This window comes from Moschus berezovskii, chromosome 15 (genome assembly GCF_049115385.1).
Source record: "Moschus berezovskii isolate FMDL1 chromosome 15, NW_MosBer_1.0, whole genome shotgun sequence".
Classification (NCBI taxonomy): Eukaryota; Metazoa; Chordata; class Mammalia; order Artiodactyla; family Moschidae; genus Moschus; species Moschus berezovskii.
The window spans coordinates 45,147,946-45,171,159 of NC_142474.1; the positions used below are offsets into that span (position 1 = coordinate 45,147,946).

At 47.9% G+C, this 23,214-nt stretch overlaps 1 protein-coding gene across 11 annotated transcripts in view; it reads right to left on the minus strand.

The window, feature by feature from the left end:
• Positions 1-23,214, minus strand: part of RIN2 (Ras and Rab interactor 2) — a 208,786-nt gene that overhangs the window by 51,714 nt on the left and 133,858 nt on the right. For 9 of the 11 annotated variants that reach the window (XM_088844028.1, XM_055430532.2, XM_055430541.2 and 6 more), the window contains one exon: positions 13,753-13,853. In XM_088844028.1, coding sequence (XP_088700154.1) covers positions 13,753-13,853 — 101 coding nt within the window. The other 2 variants (XM_088844029.1, XM_055430588.2) reach the window with 2 other exon arrangements.

Sequence of the window (23,214 nt, forward strand, 5' to 3'; positions counted from 1 at the left end):
GAAACCACCATCTACTTTCTGTCTCTACGAATCTGACGACTCTGAATCTCTCATTTAAGCAGAGTCATGTAGCATCTGTCTTTTCATGGCTGGCTTATTAAATTTATCTTAAATGTAACATGTAGCCAACTTAAAGAAAAATATCAGGTAAATGAATAGTAAAGATGGCACATGAATAAGTGAAAAACTGGGCGCAACGGATGATGGGCTAAGACAATTCGAGTAAGAAGACTATTTTCCCTGTATTAATCTTCACAAACCCTTCTCTCAGTTTCAGCAGGGAGATCATCCTGAGAAGAGCATCCACTGCCTCTTCTCAGTCCCTCCTTGGCCACGTTCACACTTTCCCCCCACTTCATTTCCTTTTATTTCCGTTTTTTAAAATTGGCATATAATTGCGTAACGATGTTGTGTGAGTTTCTGCTGTACAACAATGTGAATCACCTATACGTATATGTCAAAACTGCTCTTAAGAGTGTCTGTAACTGGCTGCAACCCACCTGTCAAAACCCAATACAGGGTCTTCCCTGGTGGTCCAGTGGCTAAGACTTTGTGCTCCCAATGCAGGGGGCCTGGGTTCCACCCTTGGTCAGGGAACTAGATCCCACATGCTGCCAGTAAGAGTTCACATGCTGCAACTAAGACCCAGAAGCAAAATAAACAATATATATATTTTTAAAAGTCTACCAAAAAGTCCCCACATTGAACTCTCCCCACCCCTATCTCTTGCAGCTGCAGTGAATTCCTTCAGCCACTGTTTATCCACCTCTGAGGCAGTCACCTGTCTTACTCTGCATTCCATGTGGCTCCTTCTAGCCTGGCTTCATCCCTTAGCTACACTCAGGCCTAACCCTGGGCAGATGTGGACATGATGTCTGCTCTGGACATGACAGGGACGATGGATGAGGCTGATTCCCTGTGAGTCAGGAAGGGAAGGAGCTCAGCAGGTGGAGAGAAGTGGGGGCCAGGGTCCCAATAACTTTTGTCTGGGCCCCCATTGCACAGCCTCTGACTCAGGCCTTTCCTTGGCCAGGCCCCAACAACAGAATCCATATGCTCAGTTCTGATCTCAGGAGACAAAGGGCCCTTCTCTCCACGTTTACCAGAAAATGGGTGGGGAGGGGAAGCTGAACATACCACCCTAGAAGATGCCACTTTGGCAAGTGGATTGTTTCAAGTTGAAGACTCGGTCCAAGGACTCAGGGAGACCCTCCTTCCCCTGAACTACCTGGAAGAATTCTGATAGAGGCCTGATCCAGGAAGGGAGCTTATGGCAAACGTGACCTTTCGTAACAGAAGACTTCTGGGCCCTGCAGACACCTGTTCACCAGCATCTGCTCCTCTGTCCTCCTGGTGAACTCTCCTCTCCTCCTGAAGTCCCTGACCCTGACCCCTTTCTTAGCTCAGAATGGCACAAGACTTGATTGCCTGACTGTCCTGGGTTTCATGCCTTTGGGGTCCCTGTATGTACGAAAGTTGGTTTTCTCCTGTTAATCTGTCTTATGTCAATTTAATTACTAGACCAACTAAAGAATTGACACTTTTGAATTGTAGTGCTAGAGAAGACTCTTGAGAGTCCCCTGGACTGCAAGGAGATCAAACCAGTCAATCTTAAAGGAAACCAACCTTGACTATTCAGGAAGGATGGATGCTGAAGCTCCAATACTTTGGCCACCTGACGTGAAGAGTCAAACTTGTTGGACAAAACCCTGATGCTGGGAAATATTGAGGGCAGGAGGAGAAGGGGATGAGAGAGGATGAGATAGTTGGACGGCATCATCGACACAACGGACATGAGTTTGAGCAAACTCTGGGAGAGAATGGAGGACAGACGAGCCTGGCATGCCCAGTCCATGGGGTCAAAAAGACTGAACAACAATAGTAATAATAAGCTTAAGAAGCTAGAAGGGTAGAAAAGAAAAGTTTCCCTCCCTACTGCAGCCAGCAAGAGCTCCCTGGCCTCTGGCCATCTCAGGGCCTGCGTTGAGTAGAGGAAGCAGCCCAGACCCTTCCAGGACAACAAATCCAAACTTAGAGCAGCCCCGATCTCACTGCTCATGAGTTTCCCTCAGGGACACCCTCTCCAGCCTCCCATGGAACAGCAAGGGGTGGGGGGTGGGGGTGGGGAGTGCTTAGGGTAAACATGTCATTGCTGAGTTTTGGTCTAGAACTGTACTTCTATACCCACCAGACAAAGGGCACCAGTGCCAAGCACTCCATTCAAGGTCCCCAAAGACAAAACACTGTCTCCACTGCTGGGACTGAGACTCAGAATTCCAACCAAAGTGGCCGGGTGCGCTCCAGCTGGTAGAATACAGGAGACAGAGAGACCCTCCCGACAGGAAAGCTGTCTTTGGTGGAGGAAGGTCTGGAAAAAACAAGGTGGGAATCTCATGCCCACACCCCCTGTGTGGGGCTCCACTGTTCAGTTATCAATGGATTCTTACTGACCCAGAACCAAACCCACCCACTTCCTGCCCAACATGTGAAAGCATCAATAGCAAGATGCTCTTGTTTATAAGGCATGTGGACCCGGATCCCAGGGTCCCTTGAACCTGACGATCTGGTTTCAGGGGAAGAGCATTCATAGTTAGACTTGAATCAAAGCCCCAGCTGACTCTATAACTGTGAGACTGGGTTCATTACTACGTGCCCTCCAGCCTCAGTTTCCCCATCAAACGAATCCCAAGACAGATTGTTACTGAGAAAAGGAATCTATTTCTAAAACAGACGAAGTCGGGAAAGAACTGAGTAGAAGAGCCGGGACACGTCCTGAGAACTACGAGTAGATTCTGTGCAGGAGTTTCCAGGGTGTCTCTCGGTGTCTTCTAATTTTTAGAAATTCAGAGAAAGAAACAAGGCAATGTTTTTTCATTCTAGACTATTCCAAGGCTATTCTATAAACAAATTCTGGAGTTTGTTTGATCAGCATTTCATGTGAATCTTCTTGGGAAATTCCCTGGCAGTTAGGTAGTTAGCACTCAGAACTTTCATTGCGGGGGACCCGGGGTCCCATTCCTGGTCAGAGAACTAAGATCCCACAAACTGTGCAGTGCAGCCAAAAAAAGTGAATCTTCTGGAGGAGGGCTCCTGGTGGGTACCTCTAGCTGGGGTGTTCTCCATCTGTCCTCAGGGATGAGTCCCAACCTGGACTCTGGTGCCTGCCACCCTCAACCTCCAGATGGAAAAGAGGTAAAGGTGGAAATCTTCTGGTGTCTTTGTGTTGAAATTCCCAGGAGTATCCTGCCTCTCTGGGACCCTCCCTGCCTTAATCTGCCCATGTAGGGCCTTCAGCTGCTCCCCAGCCTAACAAAGCCCCTTTCCCTGATGTTGCCTCAACCAGCTGCAATGGCAAGAAGGATGCAGCCTGCATAGCACTGCCAGAGGGCTCAGCCTCCAGCTATAAGAGGCCAGTGCGGGGCTGTCTTCAGAATTAAGATGCAGATGGAAGTCAGAGCAGCCTTGCTCTTGGAGCAGTAGATCCTGCCTTATGTATCGAAAGGACACCAAACACGTTCCAAGTACTAAACAGTGGCCAAGATGCTAGGATTGGTGGGAGATACATCAAGGGATCAATAGGTTCTGAGAAAAACATTAGTAGAAAAAGCTTCCTGGGACTTGTCCAGTGGTCCAGTGATCAAGAATCCACCTGCCCAGGCAGGGGACGCGGGTTCAATCCCTGGTTAAGGAACTAGATCCCACATGCTGCCACTAAGACACAGAGTGGCCAAATGAACAAACAAATAAATAAATAAACAAACGCTTAATTAAAAAAAAGAAAATGCCTCTTACGTAGAGAGACAGAGAAAAGACCAGCTCATCCCAAAGAGATACATCTAATAAAGATTTCTGGCAAAGAGACAATTCCAAATGTTGCTAAACACACATACACACATAGATATAGCAAACACAAATTTCCCAGAAAACCTTTCATTTCAGAGATACCTGGAAGCTGATGTACGATGATTTCCTAACACTCTCAGTCATGCAAAGACGTCTTTAGAATGTGTGAAGCCGAATAAAACCCACTGTGCAGCATTCCACTCTGGAGAAGGGGGCCCTAGTTCATTCTGGCTGTATGTGGCTCCTTTCTTGGTTTATAACAGAGAACTTGCCAGGTGAGCTGAGAAGACTCTGACCCACCACCATTTCTGATAGAAATGTGATGGGCAGAGACCTGGGAGGTGGCATGTTCTCATTAGGATCATGGCATGTCTACCTTCATTGAAGGGAAATTAGAGGCCATCTAGAGGAAACTACGGAGCAGGCGATGGCGCCCCACTCCAATGCTCTTGCCTGGAAACTCCCAGGGACAGGGAAGCCGGGTGGGCTGCAGTCCGTGGGGTAGCTGAGAGTCGGACACGGATGAGAGACTTCACTTTCACTTTTCACTTTCATGCACTGGAGAAGGAAATGGCAACCCACTCCAGTGCTCTTGCCTGGAGAATCCCAGGGACGGGGGAGCCTGGTTGGCTTCTGTCCATGGGGTCGTACAGAGTCAGACACGACTGAAGCGACTTAGCAGCAGCAGCAGCAGCAGCAGAGGAAACTAGAGGCCATCTCCTTCTTTGAGGTCAAACGCTAGAAACTGGTAGAACTGGGCCCAGTCCTGAATTGTGCAGTTTCCCTACACCACACAAATGGGTATTTTCATTCCCCAAGGCCTTTTTGTCCCCTTGAACTCTGCAAGGACAAAGATGAACAGTTTTGGGATGACGGGCTTTATCCACCCCTAGCCAAGGGTTGCTACTTGCTGGGGGAGGAGGGGAGGCCTTGACTTCCTCAAAAAGATTTATAAAAGCAGTGACAGGAGGAGTTTCACGAAAAGGCTCCATCTACTGAGGACCAGTTGGAGAGAACAGCACAGGAAAGGGAACATCAGGGGATGCAGCCCTGCCACTTGTAGGAGGAGAAGGGTTCGGTGACTTTTTTACTTATGAACTTCCTGCCACTGACTCGCCAGTGAGAGATGGAAAGGGCAGATAGGAGCCTGTGCTGGCAGGGTCTCTCCTCATTCCTGTAAAACTAAGAAAGGAACAAAGGACCTATTGTCCTGGGCACCCTTGAAGCTGAAAACAGGAGCAGGAGCCAGGCGGGCTGTGTCTCACCCGCTGATCCCGGAGCCCAGGCATCGGCCAATGTGAGGCTTCATGGAAAAGCAACTCTCCTTAGGGTCACACCACGGGTGTCTCAGAGCCAGACTCAGTCAGACCCTGCATCTAACCGACCCGATGTTCTGCAGCAAAGTCAACTACCAAACCAGCAGCCAGCCAAGGTCTGTAAAGACCAAGAGAGATCAGGGCCACCAGCCCCCCAACAAAACTGGAATCTACTTCTAGGACACACTATGCCTTTCCAGAATTCTCCAAAAACGTCCTTGTAAGTCAGTGAAAATCATGCATGATCTACCACTCAGATGCACAGGAAACACTGACAGGACGTGTGCCCAGGCAAAGAACGAAAATAACCAACAAGCAATCAGAAGGGACTCTATCTCAGGACGTGGGTTCGCGGTATTACTGATTTTTATTTTTTGCATTGTGCTTTTTCCACAATGTGCAGGTTTGCTTTTGCTGATCAAAAAAGAAATCTTACATGTTCTCTTTAAAAGCCTTCCCCAGGACTTCGCTGGTGGTCCAGTGGCTAAGACTGAGCTCCCAATGCAGGGCGCCTGGGTTCCATCCCAGGTTGAGGAACTGGATCACACATGCTACAGCTAAGACTTGGCACAGCCAAATAAATAAATAAAAATAAATGTTAAAAAAAAAACAACCTTCCCCAATATCACCAGTCAAAATGGGTAAAACTGTTTCGGGAACTGTTGATTTAGAGGTTGTCCTTTCACCTGCTCACCTCATTCTTTAAGGTTGAGTCTCATCTTTGCTGAAACTGCCTCCCACCTGGAATAACCCACATCCTCGCTAAGGTCCCCAGGACATCTGGCACAGTCCACTATTACGTCCTCTTCCCATTATATTTGTTGACAATTCTTTCTTCCTTAGGTTGTGTAACACTTTAGGCTCCTGTCTAGGAATGTTAGCAAATAGCACCCGCTCAAAACATATTTTCTGTAAATTGAACTTAATTGTTGCCGCTTTGGTAACAGTGTGAGAAAAGAGTTGGTCAGTCCACGTAGAATTCCTTGACACCATAATCCAAACACTTGCATAGTGGTTGGAAATCAGGAAACATCTTAAGGAACTGGGAGAAAACTGATCAGGCAAGCCATGGCAGAATATCCTCACGGGCATGATGGGTCACTGTCTTACTGCGAAACTATTTCTGCTTCTGATGAACCGAGCTCTGTCCCCCCAAAAGCACCCCACCATCCCGTTTCCAATGAAGCAAAGAGCAGCTGTGTCTATGGTGTCACTTGAGTGTTTCAGAGAAATGGGTCTTCAACCCAAGTCAAAGAGTTTCTCCATCCTGTTTGCCATCAGATAGTCTTCGAGAAAGAAGGTGTACAGGCGAGGACTGACAAATCAGAATTAGTGGAAATGTGCATGGGGCTTTCCTGGTGGCTCAGTGGTAAACAATCCACCTGCCAATACAGGAGATGTGGGTTCGGTCCCTGGGTTGGGAAGATCCCTGGGAGAAAGAAATGTCAACCCACTCCAGTTTTCTTGTCTAGGAAATCCCATGGACAGAGGAGCCTGGTGGGCTACAGGCCATGGGGGTCTCAAAGAGTCGACACAACTTAGTGACTATAACAACAACAGTTTAATAATTCTTAGACATAGACCATGTGTAAGATGAACACAAACTTTCATAACAGTAAGCATTTTTTTAAAGAAAGAATCTAAGATGCTACAAGATATAGCTAAGATTCTGTATCAAGCAATCATTGTGAGCTTCCTAGGAGGCAAACCAGCTTTTCTGACAGGTGTGGTTGGTTCTGGGCATGGCCTGCTCTCAGATTCTGTGGGACCTAAGGATGAGTCCCAGATCCTGAGGGGCAGACAGGTCTCCAAATATGGAAAAAGAGGAAAATATTGTTTTGCTGACTAACACTGCACATGACACAGACACTATGTAAGGAGACAAAATACAAAGTGATTTTGCATTTGACAACTTGAACTTGTTCCAAAAGACCTCATGAAAAGATCCTCCAAGACCTTCAGAAGACCAAAACTGGCTATAATCAATGGAGAATAGTCACTCTGCATGTGGTATTTCAAGAGGAAAAGATGGAAAGGAATAACACAAAGTGATGTTAAATTCTGTATTTAAAGTCACCGATGTTGAGGACATGTATTTATTAACTATGAGAAACTGTACTGGAGGCTAAAATGTATTCTGAGTTTAAATGAAGAATTTAAGCCCCCCACATAGCCAAAATAGCTCTACCAGATTTGGGTGCATATGTTTCTTAGTTAGGGATTCTCAGGCACTAGTGGTAAAGAACCCAGCTGTCAATGCAGGAGACATAAGAGACGCAGGTTTGATCCCTGGGTCTGGAAGATGCCCTGGAGAAGGGCATGGCAACCCACTCCAGTATTCATGCCTGGAGAATCCCATGGGCAGAGGAGTCTGGTGGGCTACAGTCCATAGGGCCGCAAAGAGTTGGACACAATCTAAGCGATATAGCATGCACGTACTCACTGAACCTTCCCTGGTGGCTCAGGCGGTAAAGCGTCTGCCTACAATACGGGAGACCCAGGTTCGATCCCTGAGTGGGGAAGGTCTCCTGGAGAAAGAAATGGCAACCCTTTCCAGTATTCTTGCCTAGAAAATCCCATGGACGGAGGAGCCTGGTAGGCTGCAGTCCACGGGGTCTCAATTAGTCGGACACGACTGAGCGACTTCACTTTCACTCACTGCAACTAAGAGTGTGCGTGCCACAACTAAAGATCCTGCACAGCCAAATAAATAAGTCAACATTAAAAAAAAAGTAGATGACAGCAAGTGTAGATAAGAACAGAGCATTCAGAGCTCTTCCACACTGTGGGTGGAAGTGCAAACTGGCATGACTTTGGAAAACTGTCGGCACCATTTACTAATGTTGACTATATAAGCATCCTATAACCCATCAGTTCATTCCTATGTCCCTAAATGAAGCTTGTCACATGTGTTCCCTCAAAAGACACCACAAGAATGTTCACAGCAGTGTTATTCAAAATAGCCCCACAGTGGAAACAATGCAAATATCCATCAACAGGAGAATACAACTTGTGCTGCATTCACAGAATGGAATACACACTGTATGATTCCAGTTGTATCAAGTCCCCAAACAGGCAAACCTGACTGATGGCAACAGAAGCCAGGAAAGTGTTTACCCCTGGGGTACGGAGATTGGAAGGGAGTACACTGGGGGGCCCTCCCCTGCTCTGGAGGAAGCTTAAGGCCTATCCCATATCTTCAACATTTTATTTCTTTACACATCAGACTTTTATTTCCTTGGGCTCGAAAATCACTGCAGATGATGACTGCAGCCATGAAATTAAAAGACACTTGCTCCTTGGAAGAAAAGCTATGACCAAACTAGACAGCATATTAAAAAGTAGAGACATTACTTCACCAACAAATGTCCATATAGTCAAAGCTATGATTTTTCCAGTAGTCATGTATGGGTGTGAGAATTGGACCATAAAGAAAGCTGAGTGCCAAAGAATTGATGCTTTTGAACTGTGGTGTTAGAGAAGACTCTTCAGAGTCCCTTGGACAGCAAGGAGATCCAACCGGTCAATTCTAAAGGAAATCAGCCCTGAATATTCATTGGAAGGACTGACGCTGAAGCTGAAATTCCAATACTTTGGCGACCTGATGCAAAGAGCTGACTCATTGGAAAAGACCCTGATGCTGGGAAAGATTGAAGGCAGGAGGAGAAGGGGACGGCAGAGGATGAGATGATTGGATAGCATCACTGACTCGATGGACATGAGTTTGAGCAAGCTCTGGGAGTTGGTGAAGGACAGGGAAGCCTGGCATGCTGCAGTCCATGGGGTCGTGAAGAGTTGGACACAACTGAGCGATTGAACTGAACTGAACTAAGGTCCCCTAATTGCTTTAAGAGCCTGGCATCTTGCTCCTCCAAGAGACTTCTGAAGTTTGAATATGTTCAGAATCGCAAAGGGGCTGGTGACTGTCATTTGTCCATTCATTGAATATTTACTAAGTATATGCTATCTGCCAGACACCATCCCACATATTGAAAAAAAAAACAGCACTGGGCACAGACCAAGTCCCTGTTCTCACACAGAGTACTTTTTAGTGCCGGGGGCAGAAGATATACACATAAGCCAGTGAGTCCATGTCAGGTCTGTACAAGTTCTACAAATTCGAATAAAGCCAGAGACTTCCCTGGTGGTCCAGGGGATAAGAATCTGCTTTGCAACGCAGAGGACACAGGTTCAGTCCCTGTGTTGGGGAACTAAGAGCCCCCACACAACTAGAGAGTCCATGAGCCTCAAATGAAGGTCCCTGCAAGATGTAATGAAGATCCCATATACCGCTGCAATGAAGACCCAATGCAGCCAAAGAAATAGATTAATATTAAAAAAATAATAATAACAGTTAGCTGAGGGGACAGGAGAAAGTAGGGTCCATGGGTGACTGCTTCCTGCAGGAAGGCCACTCCAGGCAGAAGGAATGGTAGGATAAAGTCTGGGAGATGGGAGCTTGCTTGGCCAGGAGCCCAGGGGCTGGAGAAGACAGACGGAGTAGGGGACACTGTCAGAAGAGATTTGGGGGGCGGATGGGGGGGTTGGATCCCCGTAGGACTGAGGGCCAAGGTGAAGATTTTGTTTTTAAATGGAAAACTATTAAAGGACTTTGAACACGAGGGACATGACTTGGATTCAGATGAACAAAGTCAGATCATCCTCTGACTTAGGTAAGAGTTCAGACGGACTTCCCTGGTGGTCCAGTGTTTAAGACTCCACCTTCCAATGCAGGGAGTATGGATTTGATCCCTGGTCTAGGAACTAAGGGCTTCCCTGGTGGCTCAGAGGGTAAAGTGTCTGCCTGCAATGAGGGAGACCTGGGTTCGATCCCTGGGTCGGGAAGATCCCCTGGAGAAGGAAAAGGCAACCCACTCCGGTACTCTTGCCTGGAAAATCCCATGGACAGAGAAGCCTGGTAGGCTACAGTTCATAGGGTCCCAAAGAGTTGGACACGACTGAGCGACTTCACTTTCACTTTCTAGGAACTAAAGTCCCACGTGCCATGGGAGCTGTGCCAAAAATTTAAAACAAAGAACAGTGCAGAGGTGGTAAATCGGTGAAGATAAAGCAGGGGCAGCAGGCAGGGTCTACTGCAGTGGGGTTGAGGAGTGGTCCCACCCTGGATCTATCTTACTGCCAGGAGATAGAGGGGAAGGCGGTTTTGAGATAACAGGTGTCAGGGCTGATGTGAGGTAGGTTTCCTGGGATGGGGACGACCAGGGAGGAAGCATGTTTGTGAAGGGAAACCAAGGGCTCAGTCCTGGTCTTTGTAAGTTTGAAATGCCAAGGGTCAGGCTGTGAACAGCTGGATGCAAACATGTGGCTCCAACAGAGGACCAGCCTAGGGATGGATACAAACTGGGAATGTTCTGAAGGTGGGAAAGCTTGTAACAATGGATGGATGAGATGGAGAGAGGTAAGAGGAAGTGGAACCAAAAAGATTCTATTTAACCTATAGTTGGATCACAAGGCACAAGCCTGGATGGGATCACACAGGAAGTTGCTTTAGAGATGTCTCTGTAAACAAGATACTGTGCTTACCACGTGCTGACACTGGGCCAAGTGCTTCACAGCTATTAACTCAGTCTTCCTAACAACTCAGACGTAAAGCTCCATTATTGTCCCCATTTTACTGATATGGACACTGAGGCTCCTATTCAGAAGGGAAAGGGGATGGTGCAGAGGCCGCTGGGGGCCCCAGGGTCAGGTGGGCAGGGGATGAGGAGGAAGCAGCCAGTGGCAGGCGAGGTGAGAGGAGACCAGGGAGCCTGGTGTCCCCGAAGCCCACGAGTGTCCCTGCAGGGGACAGAAGGTGGGAGCCAACCATGGATATAAAAAGGGACATCTTTACTTCCACTAACCTGCTTCCTTCTGAAATTAACTCCCTCCCAGTTTGAATGCAGGCAACACATCTCAGTAGTGCTCTCAGCCCCTGAGACCCTGTCACCACCAGCAGTCCCAGGCGTTCTCGGTGTCAGTGCAGTCCTGTGCTCCTCTCCGCTTTCAGATGAGCACGGCGCCTCAACCCACAGCCTGACCTGGCCTTTAATGTGTCAGTAAAGGAGCACCTACACTATGAAATCACATGTTAACAATTCTGATCCTCGTACCTCAATTGTTCCCAGCGCGACATATTTTATTTTATGCATTTAAAGTATTATCCAGAGGAGGGGCTCCATGACATCCGAAAAGGCTAAAGACCTCCAGCTCATCTCAATATTAACCACAGAGGAGCGACTGCAGGCAGGGAACCACATCCTAACCTGGGGAGTCAGCGGGTACTTCACCTCGCATCCACCCAGACACTTCCTGGTTACTGCCTGGGGCAGGTGAGGTTAGCCCACAGTGCCCAGGTACCCTTACCATGGGAAGGTGACTGGGATGCCTTCCTGCAGCCACCAGAAGGTGCCCTGCCCAGGTCCTGGGGTGGGGGTAGGGGGTGAGGGTGGGATGAGGTTGGGGTGTGTCTTCTCTCTACAAGGCTCTCATCTGACTGGGTTTTGCTCCCCTCAATCCCACTGCTTCCCAGTCGTCTACCCTTCAGGGCACTCTGTGCCAGGCTGACCCACTGTCTCCCTGTAACCACAGTTCTGCTCTGCCCTCATTTGCAAATAGCTCAGAGTCCTCCTCGCAGTACCTCTCCATCATTTGCCTCTCCTGACTTCTCCACTGGGCAAAATGGAGGGATTAAAACTAAGTCCCTGTTTCATGCTCCAAACAGTCAGTGAGAGATCCCAGCACAGAATCCAGAGGCTTCTCAGGTGGGCTTTTTTCCATGTCACATGGGTCCCAAATCAGCAGAACTAGGGTCACAATAGTTTCCTTCAAGGGTCATTAGGAGATTCAATGAGCTGGCAGCTGTAATGTACTTTCAACAGTGGTCCACATGTGGTAAACACCGTACACATTGTTAAAGATAATCTTGGAAACAGACATTACCATATATAAAATAGATACCCAAGGGGAATTTGCTGTAGGACTCAGGGAACTCAAACCAGGGCTCTGTAACAACCTAGAGGGAGGTGCCACGGCTATTTAAGTGGGAGGGGACATGGGTAAACCTGTGGCTGATTCATGTTGATGTTTGGTAGCAACCAACACAACATTGTAAAACAATTATCCTTCAATTAAAAAACAAATAAAAAAAATAATCTCAATTTTCCTGTTTCCCATTTTAAAAAAGCCTTTAAAATTCATAAATTCAGTATTAACCAGTGTAGCATTCACGAATAACTGACAACTGACACTAACATGAAAAAAAAAGTTTTCATGGAATGTTTATAGTCATTCTTAAATTTAAAAACCTTAAAGGAGATGTTCAAGGTGAAGAGAGAAAACCTGGCTAAAAGTTCCATGGAGTCTAGAACTACACTGAATACGGGGCAGAAAATCTCTGATTAAAAATCACTGTGCATTTGTCTAGTTTCTGGGGGAGGAAAATGAACCCATCAAAATTGTTCATACCAAAGTCAAGGGGAAGTCCCAGAATGCCAAGTGGAGGACCATCTGATCTACCCCCAGCATTTTTCTACAAAAGGAGAGGAAACAGCACAGAGTATTTGCACAGCTAAGCGGGGGATACATTCCTCCAGAGACTCAGGGTGTGGACGCACAGACTCTCAGCTGCAGGGTGGCAGGGTGCCTCCCTGGGTTGGCCAGTTCTCCCTCTTCTACAGCAGGAACAAGTCAGGCTGGTTTGAAACTTGCCCTGACAACCAGATTCACCTGGTTTGCCTGCCTCTGCAGGACTCCTCCTGCCCAGCTCAGGACTCCTCCTGCCCAGCTCAAGCAAAACCAACTCCAAAAATCTCACCCTCGCACTGTACCAGGGAGCCTCAACCCCACTTCCTGAGAAAAAGGGGAAGCTGCTAATGAATCTGGCCTCTGAGGCACCAAGTGTCCAAGGCATTTTCTACTGACTATGCCCTCCTGTCCTTGCAAAGAACTAGAGCTTCCAAGAACTGGAAGAGGTTTGGGGACTCTCCTCCAGCCTGCCTGCTCCCAACCTCTGTATCCTCATTCTGCAGAAAATGCCAGTCCTTAACTACCTACTTAGACCTGTGCGTTATGAACACAACATAACATAGGTAACCAGTGCCTTTCTTCATTGCTTACAACCAGATCCAATTTCCAATATGCTGGGTCACATTTCAGGCTAAGGGCCATGGAAGGTGCTGGGGTTTTTTCTGACCTGAGAATGCAAAACGAGTCCATCCTCTTTAGTGCTCCCTTTAAACCTTCTGGAGACAGACACGGGCTACACTGAATTCTGTTTTGCACACGGAGGCTCCTGCTGCGTTACTGTTTCCATCACTGTGAGAAGGTGGAGGTGGCAGACAGAACTTTAGGTTTCCGGGTTCTGATGCCAAGAGGAATGGAGAAGGTGGAAAGTTCAAGTGCCTTCGGAGGGATTAACGTGAACCCAGACAACTGGTTCCTAGGCCACTCCCACCTCCTACAGAAGATTCTTCTGGAGTGGCCACCACACCCCCAGTTTCCAAACCTGCCAGGCGACCGGAACAGCTATCCCCGTGGCTACCAGGGTCACGTCGCCCCCATCACGTCCCGGATGCCTAATCGCCTCGGTCACCTGTGGGCTTCGGTGGGTCCCAGGCCATTTTCCAGGCTGACATCTGTCTGCACCATCTCCTGTTTCAGTTCGCCGATTTCCGAGGCAATTGTGTCAATGAGCTATTCAAAGACAAAAATAGTATGACGTCAGGAAGTGGAAGAGGCGTGCCCAGAGCTGGGCAGCTTCAGCCACTTCAATAGGAGCACAGAGATGACCACTTTTCTTTTCTTTTTTTAAAAAAAAATCCTGGCTTTGTGAATTTCCTTTACCCAGAGAAGGGGGGAAATAGGGAGGGAGCAGCTTCTGAGAAAGAGGAAGAACTTGGGTTTCGGTATCGCCCTAAAATATGACATAAATAAAACAAAAAATATGACACCCAGTTTGCTTTCTCAACATGAACTACAAAGAGGAATAAACAAATCTTGGCAAAACCAGGCTTCAATATTCATATTGTCAAAGTGAACAGTCAAAATGGATGCCCTGGATTAAACTTTATACCATCCTTATTCTGGTTACAGAAAGATGTCTATTTCAAAGATACATACAGTTGGCAAATCAACTTCCAATGACTTGTTAGGGGAAAGGGAAGAGAGCGGGTAGGAGCGGGTGAGCAGGTAGTCAGGGAGTCACAGGGGAAGAGACGGGGAAACGTGTCTTCTTCTTGGAGAAGACTTCTGTGGTCTTACATGCCTTGCCTACATGCTTGGGAAGAAGCTACATTTGACCCTGAAGTTTGGTCTGAATTCTTGAGCCCCGCTTCCTCCTCACGTCCACTCATTCAAAAGAATCTTCATGATGCTAACCAGGATCTGTGGAACAGCTACTCAAAGTGTCACTGCTCACTCATTTAAAAAAAAATATATAGTAATCTTTTTATATGGGGCTTCCCAGGTGGCTGGTGGTAAAGACTCCACCTGCACTGCAAGAGACACAGGTTCAGTCTTTGAATTGGGAAGATCTCTTGGAAAAGGAAATTGCAACCCACTCCAGTATTCTTGCCTGGGAAGTCCCACGGACAGATGAGCCTGGCAGACTACAGTCCATAGGGTCACAAAAGAGTTGGACACAACTTAGCGGCTAAATTAACAGATGTTTTCATATAAATGTTACTTATGTCAACAAGAAACCAATTAATATCTTAAAATAAACATTTAAACTATTTCTTTCCTAACATAGCAGACATCTGTAGGTGTAACCCACACATCAAGCCCTCCATAATTTTTCACAGTGTAAAGGGGTCCCGGGGATAAAATGCTTGAGAATTGTTCTAGCTTAAAGATGTTGTCATCTTGCCTCAAGCAGCTTTTATCCCACCCAGACTCTGGAAGAAATCTCATTTTGAGTCTATCAGTTCAGTTCAGTTCAGTCGCTCAGTTGTGTCCGACTCTCCGCGACCCCATGAATCACAGCATGCCAGGCCTCCCTGTCCATCACCAACTCCCGGAGTACACTCAAACCCACGTCCACAGAGTCGGTGATGCCATCGAGCCATCTCATTCTCGGTCGTCCCCTTCTCCTCCCGCCCCCAACTGTACCAAAATGTTGACCCTCATCTATTCATCCATTCAGAATTTTATGGCTACTCACTTCATGCTAAGTGACACTTCTCATGGAGATGATACTCTATTTGGGACACAGACCACAGCACTGAGCATCGAGAAGTTACAGAATGAAAAGAGAACTGAGTGATGCTGTAGGCGGCAGCTAAAGGGTCACCCTAGCTATGGTGGGTGGTCAGGACAGGTCTTTGAGGAAGTGATGAAGCCCTGAATGACAGGGGAGCCAAGAAAAGATCAGGGGAGGAGCCCTCCACACAGAGAGTCCCAGAGGTGAGGGAGGTTTGTGGAAAACTGGTCTGCCTGCCACCAGACCTTGTCCACCCTCTAGATTACAGTACCCTTGGATTTGAGCTTTCAACTGAGAACCATTGGAGGGCTTCAGTAGGGGAATGGCCATTTGACTTGTTTTATGTTCTAAAAAGATCCCCTTGGCTGCCGGCTCCATGTGGTTTGTAAGGAGAAGCAGCCAAAGTAGTTAGGAGGCAACTGCAATGGTCCAGGCAAGAGACGACAGTGGTGTGGACCAGAGTGGTATCAGAGAGAAGGGGGGAAATCCAGGAATCACTGGACATGGAAACTGACAGAAGGATTGAATGTGGGTGTGGGGGGAGAGAAGTCTCAAGGCCACTCCTAAGTTGTTGGCTTGAGCAATTAGATAGATGTGCCTTTCACTGAGAAAAAATGGGGAAGGATCAGATTTGAGGAAGAAACCCAGCTGGACACTGCACAGGTTAAGTTTTAACTGAGTTGCGTGTTGGTCATCAATTAAATGTATTAAGTGACTTCTAATACTAAGAGTGGAACAACTTATACATTTGGAAGTCACTGGAACAGGTCACTGTGACAAGGAGAGACTACTACCTATGGGGATGGAGAAGGGGCCCCAGCAAACAGCTGTGGGCACTCTCAGCACTTAGAGGTCAGGGGCCGGCGGGCCGGCCAAGTCCATCCCATCCCCTTTGTGTGTGACTGGGGTACAGGCTGTAGGTGGAGCTTCTGGAAGCACTGGGGCCTTAGAAGAGGAGATAAGGGGATTTCCTTTGAGACACATTCCAGAGGTAAAAATTGAGAGTCTGACAGTGTCAAATCCTTGAGGACGTGGGAAAACAGGACCACTCACATGTTGCTGGAGGCATGTTTGGCGAGCATGCTAGAAAGCGGTGTGTGGCACCCTATAGAGACAGACTCCTGTGTGCACGCTCGAGAGAAGCCCATGCCCCCCAGTGAGATGAGAATGTTGGCCGCACTGCTGTTTGTAAGAAAACCAGATTATAAGCACCTAAATGTCCACCGACTGGAGACATTGGATAAATGGAGGTACAGAATACTTCACAGCAGTCAAAATGAATGAACGAGGACCTCCCTGGTGGTCTAGTGGTTAAGACTCTGCATTTCCACCGCAAAGAGCATAGGTTCAATCTTGGATTAGAGAAATAAAACCCCATAAGCCTGCCCAGCATAGCCGAAAAAAAAAAAAAGAAAGACAAGAACCAGATTACATACATCAACACATAGGCAAAAGCTCAAACAAGTTTTCATAAAAGCAAAAAAAGAAAAGTGAAACAGATTACACTCAGTGTATGAAGTTTAAAACTAAGCAAAATTGTACTGTTGATTGTTTGTGATTACATACATGAAAATAGATGACTCCAAGATGCAGGATAGGGTTAATCACCCTAGTTCTCAGGAAGAGAAGTGGATGGAGGTGTGCACAGGTGGACAGAGGTGTGCACAGGCCGGTGGAGGTACGCACAGGTGGATGGAGGTACGCACAGACAGAGCATCTCAGCCACCTGCAGCACTTCATTTCTTAAAGTGGCAAAATGATGATACTGGATGGAGCTAGTGATGCGTGTAATATCATGTGATTTTCTGTATGTTTAATTGACTTTGTCATCAAACTTATCAGGTATATAAGAAAAAGGGTGAATATGTAGGAAAATGGAAAAAGGAAGGACTAAAAAGGTGCAGCGTCTCTCGCGTCTGCGTGACCTGGGTGTTCATTGGAAGGACTGATGTTAAAGCTGAAGCTCCAATACTTTGGTCAGCTCATGCACCGAGCTGACTCACTGGAAAAGACTGATGCTGGGAAGGATTGGGGGCGGGAGGAGAAGGGGATGACAGAGAATGAGATGGCTGGATGGCATCACCGACTGTATGGACATGAGTTTGAGTGAACTCCGGGAGTTGGTGATGGACAGGGAGGCCTGGAGTGCTGTGATTCATGGGGTTGCAAAGAGTCGGACACAACTGAGCGACTGAACTGAACTGACTGAAAAAGGTGGGAGTGAGTAGGGTGAGCTGGGGGTGTCTGAGTGTCTGTGCAGGGGTCTCCCCTCCCCTTTCTAGGCCAGGAAGGTCACACATGGCCCATGAGGGAGCAAGCAGACCTGCCCTGGGGAGGCCCAACCTAGACCTCCAGTAAATCTCAAAGGAGATTCCCACCCCAGCACGTTCATCCTTTCTGCCCTCAGTCCCCTTCACAGCCATCATCATGAACTGAATGGCTTCCCCCGAGAGAAGCAGCTGACCCCTCCAGCCAGCTTTCTTTGTCCTGAACACACACTACAAACTGTGGTTGCTGTAAGGCCGGACCCTGGTGGCCATCTTGGCTTCTTCTTCTTCTCCTCTTCATTTCCCACCGGCGGGAAAAAGTCCCGACAAACCGCTGAAGAGTCTCTGACGCAACAGCTCTCGACCGAAATCAACCCTCCCTCCTAACCTCCAGAGCGACCAACCCGGTCTCGCCACCTCGACTAGCTGACCTATAAGAGACCGCCACTCCAGACCTCACCTTTTTTGGGAGGAATTACGCTGCTCCTTAGTGAGAGGCTATATAAGTCACTCTCTGCCTTTGTTCGATCGCGGACCTCTCCAACCTCACTCTGTTAGGTCTTGGGGTCCTGCCTGGGGGCGCCTAGTCAGTAAAGCCTGTTACATTATCTATTTGGTGTCTGGGTTCTTTTATTTAACATTATTGGGCCATCTCGACCTTACAGTTGCCACTCAGCAGCACCCAGATGGCAAACCACAGGTGACACCCCTTATCTGTAAAGCAGAAGGGAAGGGCCAGGACCCCAAGACATGAAGGTGGATGACCACAGAGATTGCCCTGGCTGGATGACTCTGGGACGCTCTGGCTGGATTGAGGGCATTTTTACCCCCTCCATTTCCCCTCTCCACCCATTTTGACCCCAACTCATCCATTGGATGGCACAGATTTACTTGATGGATGGACCAGAGGCTAGGGTTCCAGAGTCAGGGCTCCAGCAACAAGAGCCATCCTAAAATGTCTGCTGCTCCCTGAGGTCAGCCCAGAGGTCCCTGATGGGATGTAAGCTGCTCCCCACCACTGTTCCCAGATACAGGTGTGTTTGATTGGTTTTAATTCCAGCAGATGTTTGACCTCACCCCTTATGCTCTCATGTTCTTCCAGATTTCATTCTTTGAGGGCAAACAGGGATAACTCACCACCTACTGAAAGGGGAGCAAGTTTTAGCCTTTTCGACTGTGTTAAAGCCAACAGCAGTCAGGTTCAGTGTAGCTGCTTCATCAAAGTTTCTCCAAATCCACTCACACAACCTGACAGCCCAGCACACCCAGGTCTCTGTTAGAACTCCTCCAGGGGGGAAGGGGCTGCCTACGCATGTGCCAAGCTGGAAGCCAGTGTGGCTTTCCGCAACCCTGTTTGGCTGCCCTGGACGTGTGTGGACGCCCGAGGGGGTGACAACACAGCCAAACGGCTGTTACTCAGTGAATTGGCACCAGAGATGGGCCTCAGGTTTCAGGGCACAGAGAGATAGTAGCTCTTGTTCAAAACACAGTAGCTGTGTTCTCTCCAGAAAACCCCACAAGCAGCAACATGGTCAGGGCACAGAGAGCCTGCCCAGAGAAAGTCAGGGCATGGCCTGTGTTCTGTATACCCCTCTGGGCTGGTGTGCGGAGCAGGGAGATGGCTGCTGGTAGGACCAGTCACTTCTTCATCTGCCACAGGGGAAACAAACCTGGGGCTGGGTCTCTGCGTTCCCTTCCTTATTCTGCTCAAAAAGCCAGTGCCCCCGCCCTGGGCTCCAGAACAAAACATATTTCACTCTACCCTGCAGCCAGGCCAAGGGCAGGAGAATTCGGGAAGCCCCGGGCTCGACCTGGACAACCGTGGAACCTGTGCGGCTCCAGCCGGACCCAGGTGTCTACACTGATGTGGACCAATCTGTAATTATTCTGGGTGGGTCATGTCCCTGTCGGGGTACCCTCACCATTGGGGCCATACTTTCAGCAGCAGTGGGTACATTGTGTGAGGCAACCAGCTTTGCAGCCCCTACCTGACATAGAAATGAAGTGCTTCCTATCACATCAGTAAACAGTGGTGTCACAGTCATCAGGGATTTCAACCCTCCAGGGCACTCAGGAAGGAGGAAAAGTACCTGAGATCTAACACCCATCAGATTGCAACCACTCCCTTCAGTGAGCCCAAGGGAGCTCAGTTCAGTTCAGTCACTCAGTTGTGTCCGACTCTTTGTGACCGCATGGACTGCAGCACGCCAGGACTCCCTGTCCATCACCAACTCCCAGAGTTTATTCAAACTCATGTCCATCGAGTCAGTGATGCCATCCAACTATCTCATCCTCTGTCGTCCCCTTCTCCTGCCTTCAATCTTTCCCAGCATCAGGGTCTTTTCCAGTGAGTCAGTTTTTCGCATCAGGTGGCCAAAGTACTGGAGTTTCAGCTTCAGCATCAGTCCTTCCAATAAACATTCAGGACTGATTACCTTTAGGATGGACTGGTTGGAGCTCAGGATGTGAAAAAAAAAAACAAAAACACTCAGGACACTGGCCCCAGATAGATGAGATGCATATGAAAGGAATGATTTCAGTGAGCCCAGACTCCTGCATCTTCCCACATACAGAAAAGCGCTAAATTTCTTGCGATATCTGGTTCTCTTTAATTCACAAAAATACTTTTGATGTTCAGACTACCTGCCCTTTGTTGCAAAACTTGTATATAACCTGGCTCCTCACGACCCCCTCACCCACCTCCCCTGGAGCAATTCTCTCAAAGCTACTTGAGATGCTGCCTCCTGGGCTTAAGTCCTAAAAATTTCCTTCGAATAAAACATAACTCTTATCTTTTAGGTTGCAACTATTTTTTTTTTTAAGTCAAAAGAAAGGTGGTGAGGACCCCAGCTGTGACTCAGAAAGACCTACCTCCCAATCCTAGCCTGACCTTGTCAGCTGAGTCCTGAATCCCTCCGTACCCACTTATTCCTGAACCCCTGGTGCTAGGGCTGGGGTTTGCATGAGTACATAGGATGATGAGATGAAAACATCTTGGAGCCTGCCCCTAAATGCTCTCACATTTTCTTCCTAGTTCAGTCCTCTTTTTATATGAATGATGACCCACCAGGAAGCAGAGAGCTGATAAAGCTGACACTTAAAACAGACTCATACACCTCCCTGCCTGCAAAGAGGCTGTTTCATCCCCAGTGGATGGACCTACAAAAGACTCATGTTCCTGGACTCCAATCCTCCTTCTGCATGTCTGCCCAAGAGTCTCTAAGCTTGAGATCTGCCCACTAGACAACAATTTTCCCCAATGAACTGATGGACCAGGAGAGAAGTTGTCTGACACCCCTGCTTGCAGGGCAGACTGGAGGGAGGGGAAAAGGAGGGACTTAATCTTGCTTTCTTTATTTTTAGAGTTAGATAAGAGGAGAGAGATTCTTTTGAAGGTCACGTAAAAAAGAAAGTGCTTATAGAGCAAGTTCTGATACAGGAATTCCAGGACTAACTCAGGAATGTTATCAGCGGTTCTTGAAAGGATGTAAAACTGACAGATGAAGACTTGAATCCTAGGGTGTGGGAAAAGTCAAGTGCCTATCTCCCAGCCATGGAATTTCTATTCCCCAAGTGCATCAAGTTGGCCTTGGGATATGATGGGCCTTGACAATATTATCAGCTCTGTGGGCTTAGACCCACCTCCAGGTCACAAACAACCACTGACCCTCACAACTGCCTTTCCTGCCTGTTTCCGATGAGCTGGCGGAGCCTCCCAGGTCTAGTGGGCACACCCCATGCTGGAGTTTTCCTAAAGCAATCTGGAAGATAATTGGCTTCTTACAAATTTTCAGAAGATTTTTGCCCCCAGGAACTGTCACCACGGAAACAAAGAAGTAATGAAGGCTGCTTGCCTTCACTTGTAGAGGAGTGTCTGGGGAAGCATCTTGGAATCTGGCCCTTTTTTTGTTTTGCCTTTATGTGTTAGTCGCTCAGTCATGTCTGACTGTCTGCGACCCTGTGGACTGTAGTCCCCCAGGCTCCTCTGTCCTTGGGATTCTCCAGGCATGAATACTGGAGTGGGTTGCCATTTCTTTCTCCAGGGGATCGTCCTAACCCAATGATTAAACCTGAGTCTCCTGCATTTGCAGGCAGATTCTTAACCATCCTGGAGAAGGAAATGGCAACCCACTCCAGTATTCTTGCCTGGAAAATCCCATGGACCGAGGAGCCTGGTAGGCTACAGTCCACGGGGTCGCAAAGCGTTGGACACGACTGAGCGACTTCACTTCACTTTCTTTACCATCTGAGCTACCAGGTAAGCCCTCTCCCAAGAGTGTTTGCATTGATGTTTGTGAAATTATAATTCTAATTACAGACATAATACAAGAATATATTTCCATGAAATCATGGGTTATTTGTACTTTCCTGGTGGCCCAGTGCTTAAGACTCTGTGCTCCCAGGGCAGGGGTTGGGGATTCCGTGACTGCTCAGAGAACTAAGATCCTGATCCCCAAAGATTGCTGAAGCAGTGGATGAAGAGTGTCACCTGTCATGTCCGTAAATAAAGGCTGTCACGGCCACCAAGCCCTCAGCTACTGTAGCTCCCAGACTGTGCTCCTTGAGGGGATTCAGGGTGGAGAAAAACAGGACACTAAGGTAGACAGACTCTTGAGAGTCCCTTGGACTGCAAGGAGATCCAACCAGTCCATTCTAAAGGAGATCGATCCTGGGTGTTCATTGGAAGGACTGATGCTAAAGCTGAAACTCCAATACTTTGGCCACCTCATGCGACGAGTTGACTCACTGGAAAAGACTCTGATGCTGGGAGTGATTAGGGGTGGGAGGAGACGGGGACGACAGAGAATGAGATGGCTGGATGGCATCACCAACTCGATGGACATGAGTTTGGGTGAACTCCGGGAGTTGGTGATGGACAGGGAGGCCTGGCGTGCTATGATTCATGGGGTCGCAAAGAGTCGGACACGACCGAGCGACTGAACTGAACTGAACTGAAGGTAGACAGAAAGGTGCACACCCAGAAATGATCTCCAGGAGCCCAGACTCTTGCTTCTTTCCCATAGGAAAGTGCTAAATTCATCAACTAGAGATGCCTTTTTCTTTAATTAACAGTAATATTTTGATGTTCCAGCTACTTGTTTTTTGTTGTAAAAACTCCTGTGTATCCTGGCTCCTCCTTTACCTCTTTGGAATAGTCCTTCAGAGCTATCTGAGAGGCCATCTCCTGGGCTTAAGTCCTTGGTATGTCCGCTGAATAAAACATAATTCTCAACTTTTAGGTTGTGCATTTTTTTCAGTTGACGTAGTTAAAACTAATCCCCCTTGACTACTGCCTATAACCCCACCTCCTCAGAGGGAACCACAATGATCAGTTTTGTGTGTATCATTCTTTTTAAAAAATTTAATTAATTTTTGGCTGTGCTAGGTCTTCGTCGCTGAGGGCTTTTCGCTAGCTGTGGTGAGCAGGGGCTACTCTCAGCTGGGTGTACAGGCTTCTTGTTGCGGTGACTTCTCTTGTCTCAGAGTGTGGGCTATAGGGCCCATGGGCTTCAGGAGTTGAAGCTCCCAGGCTCTAGAGCTCAGGCTCAGTAGTTGTGATGCATGGGCCTAGCTGCTCTGCAGCATG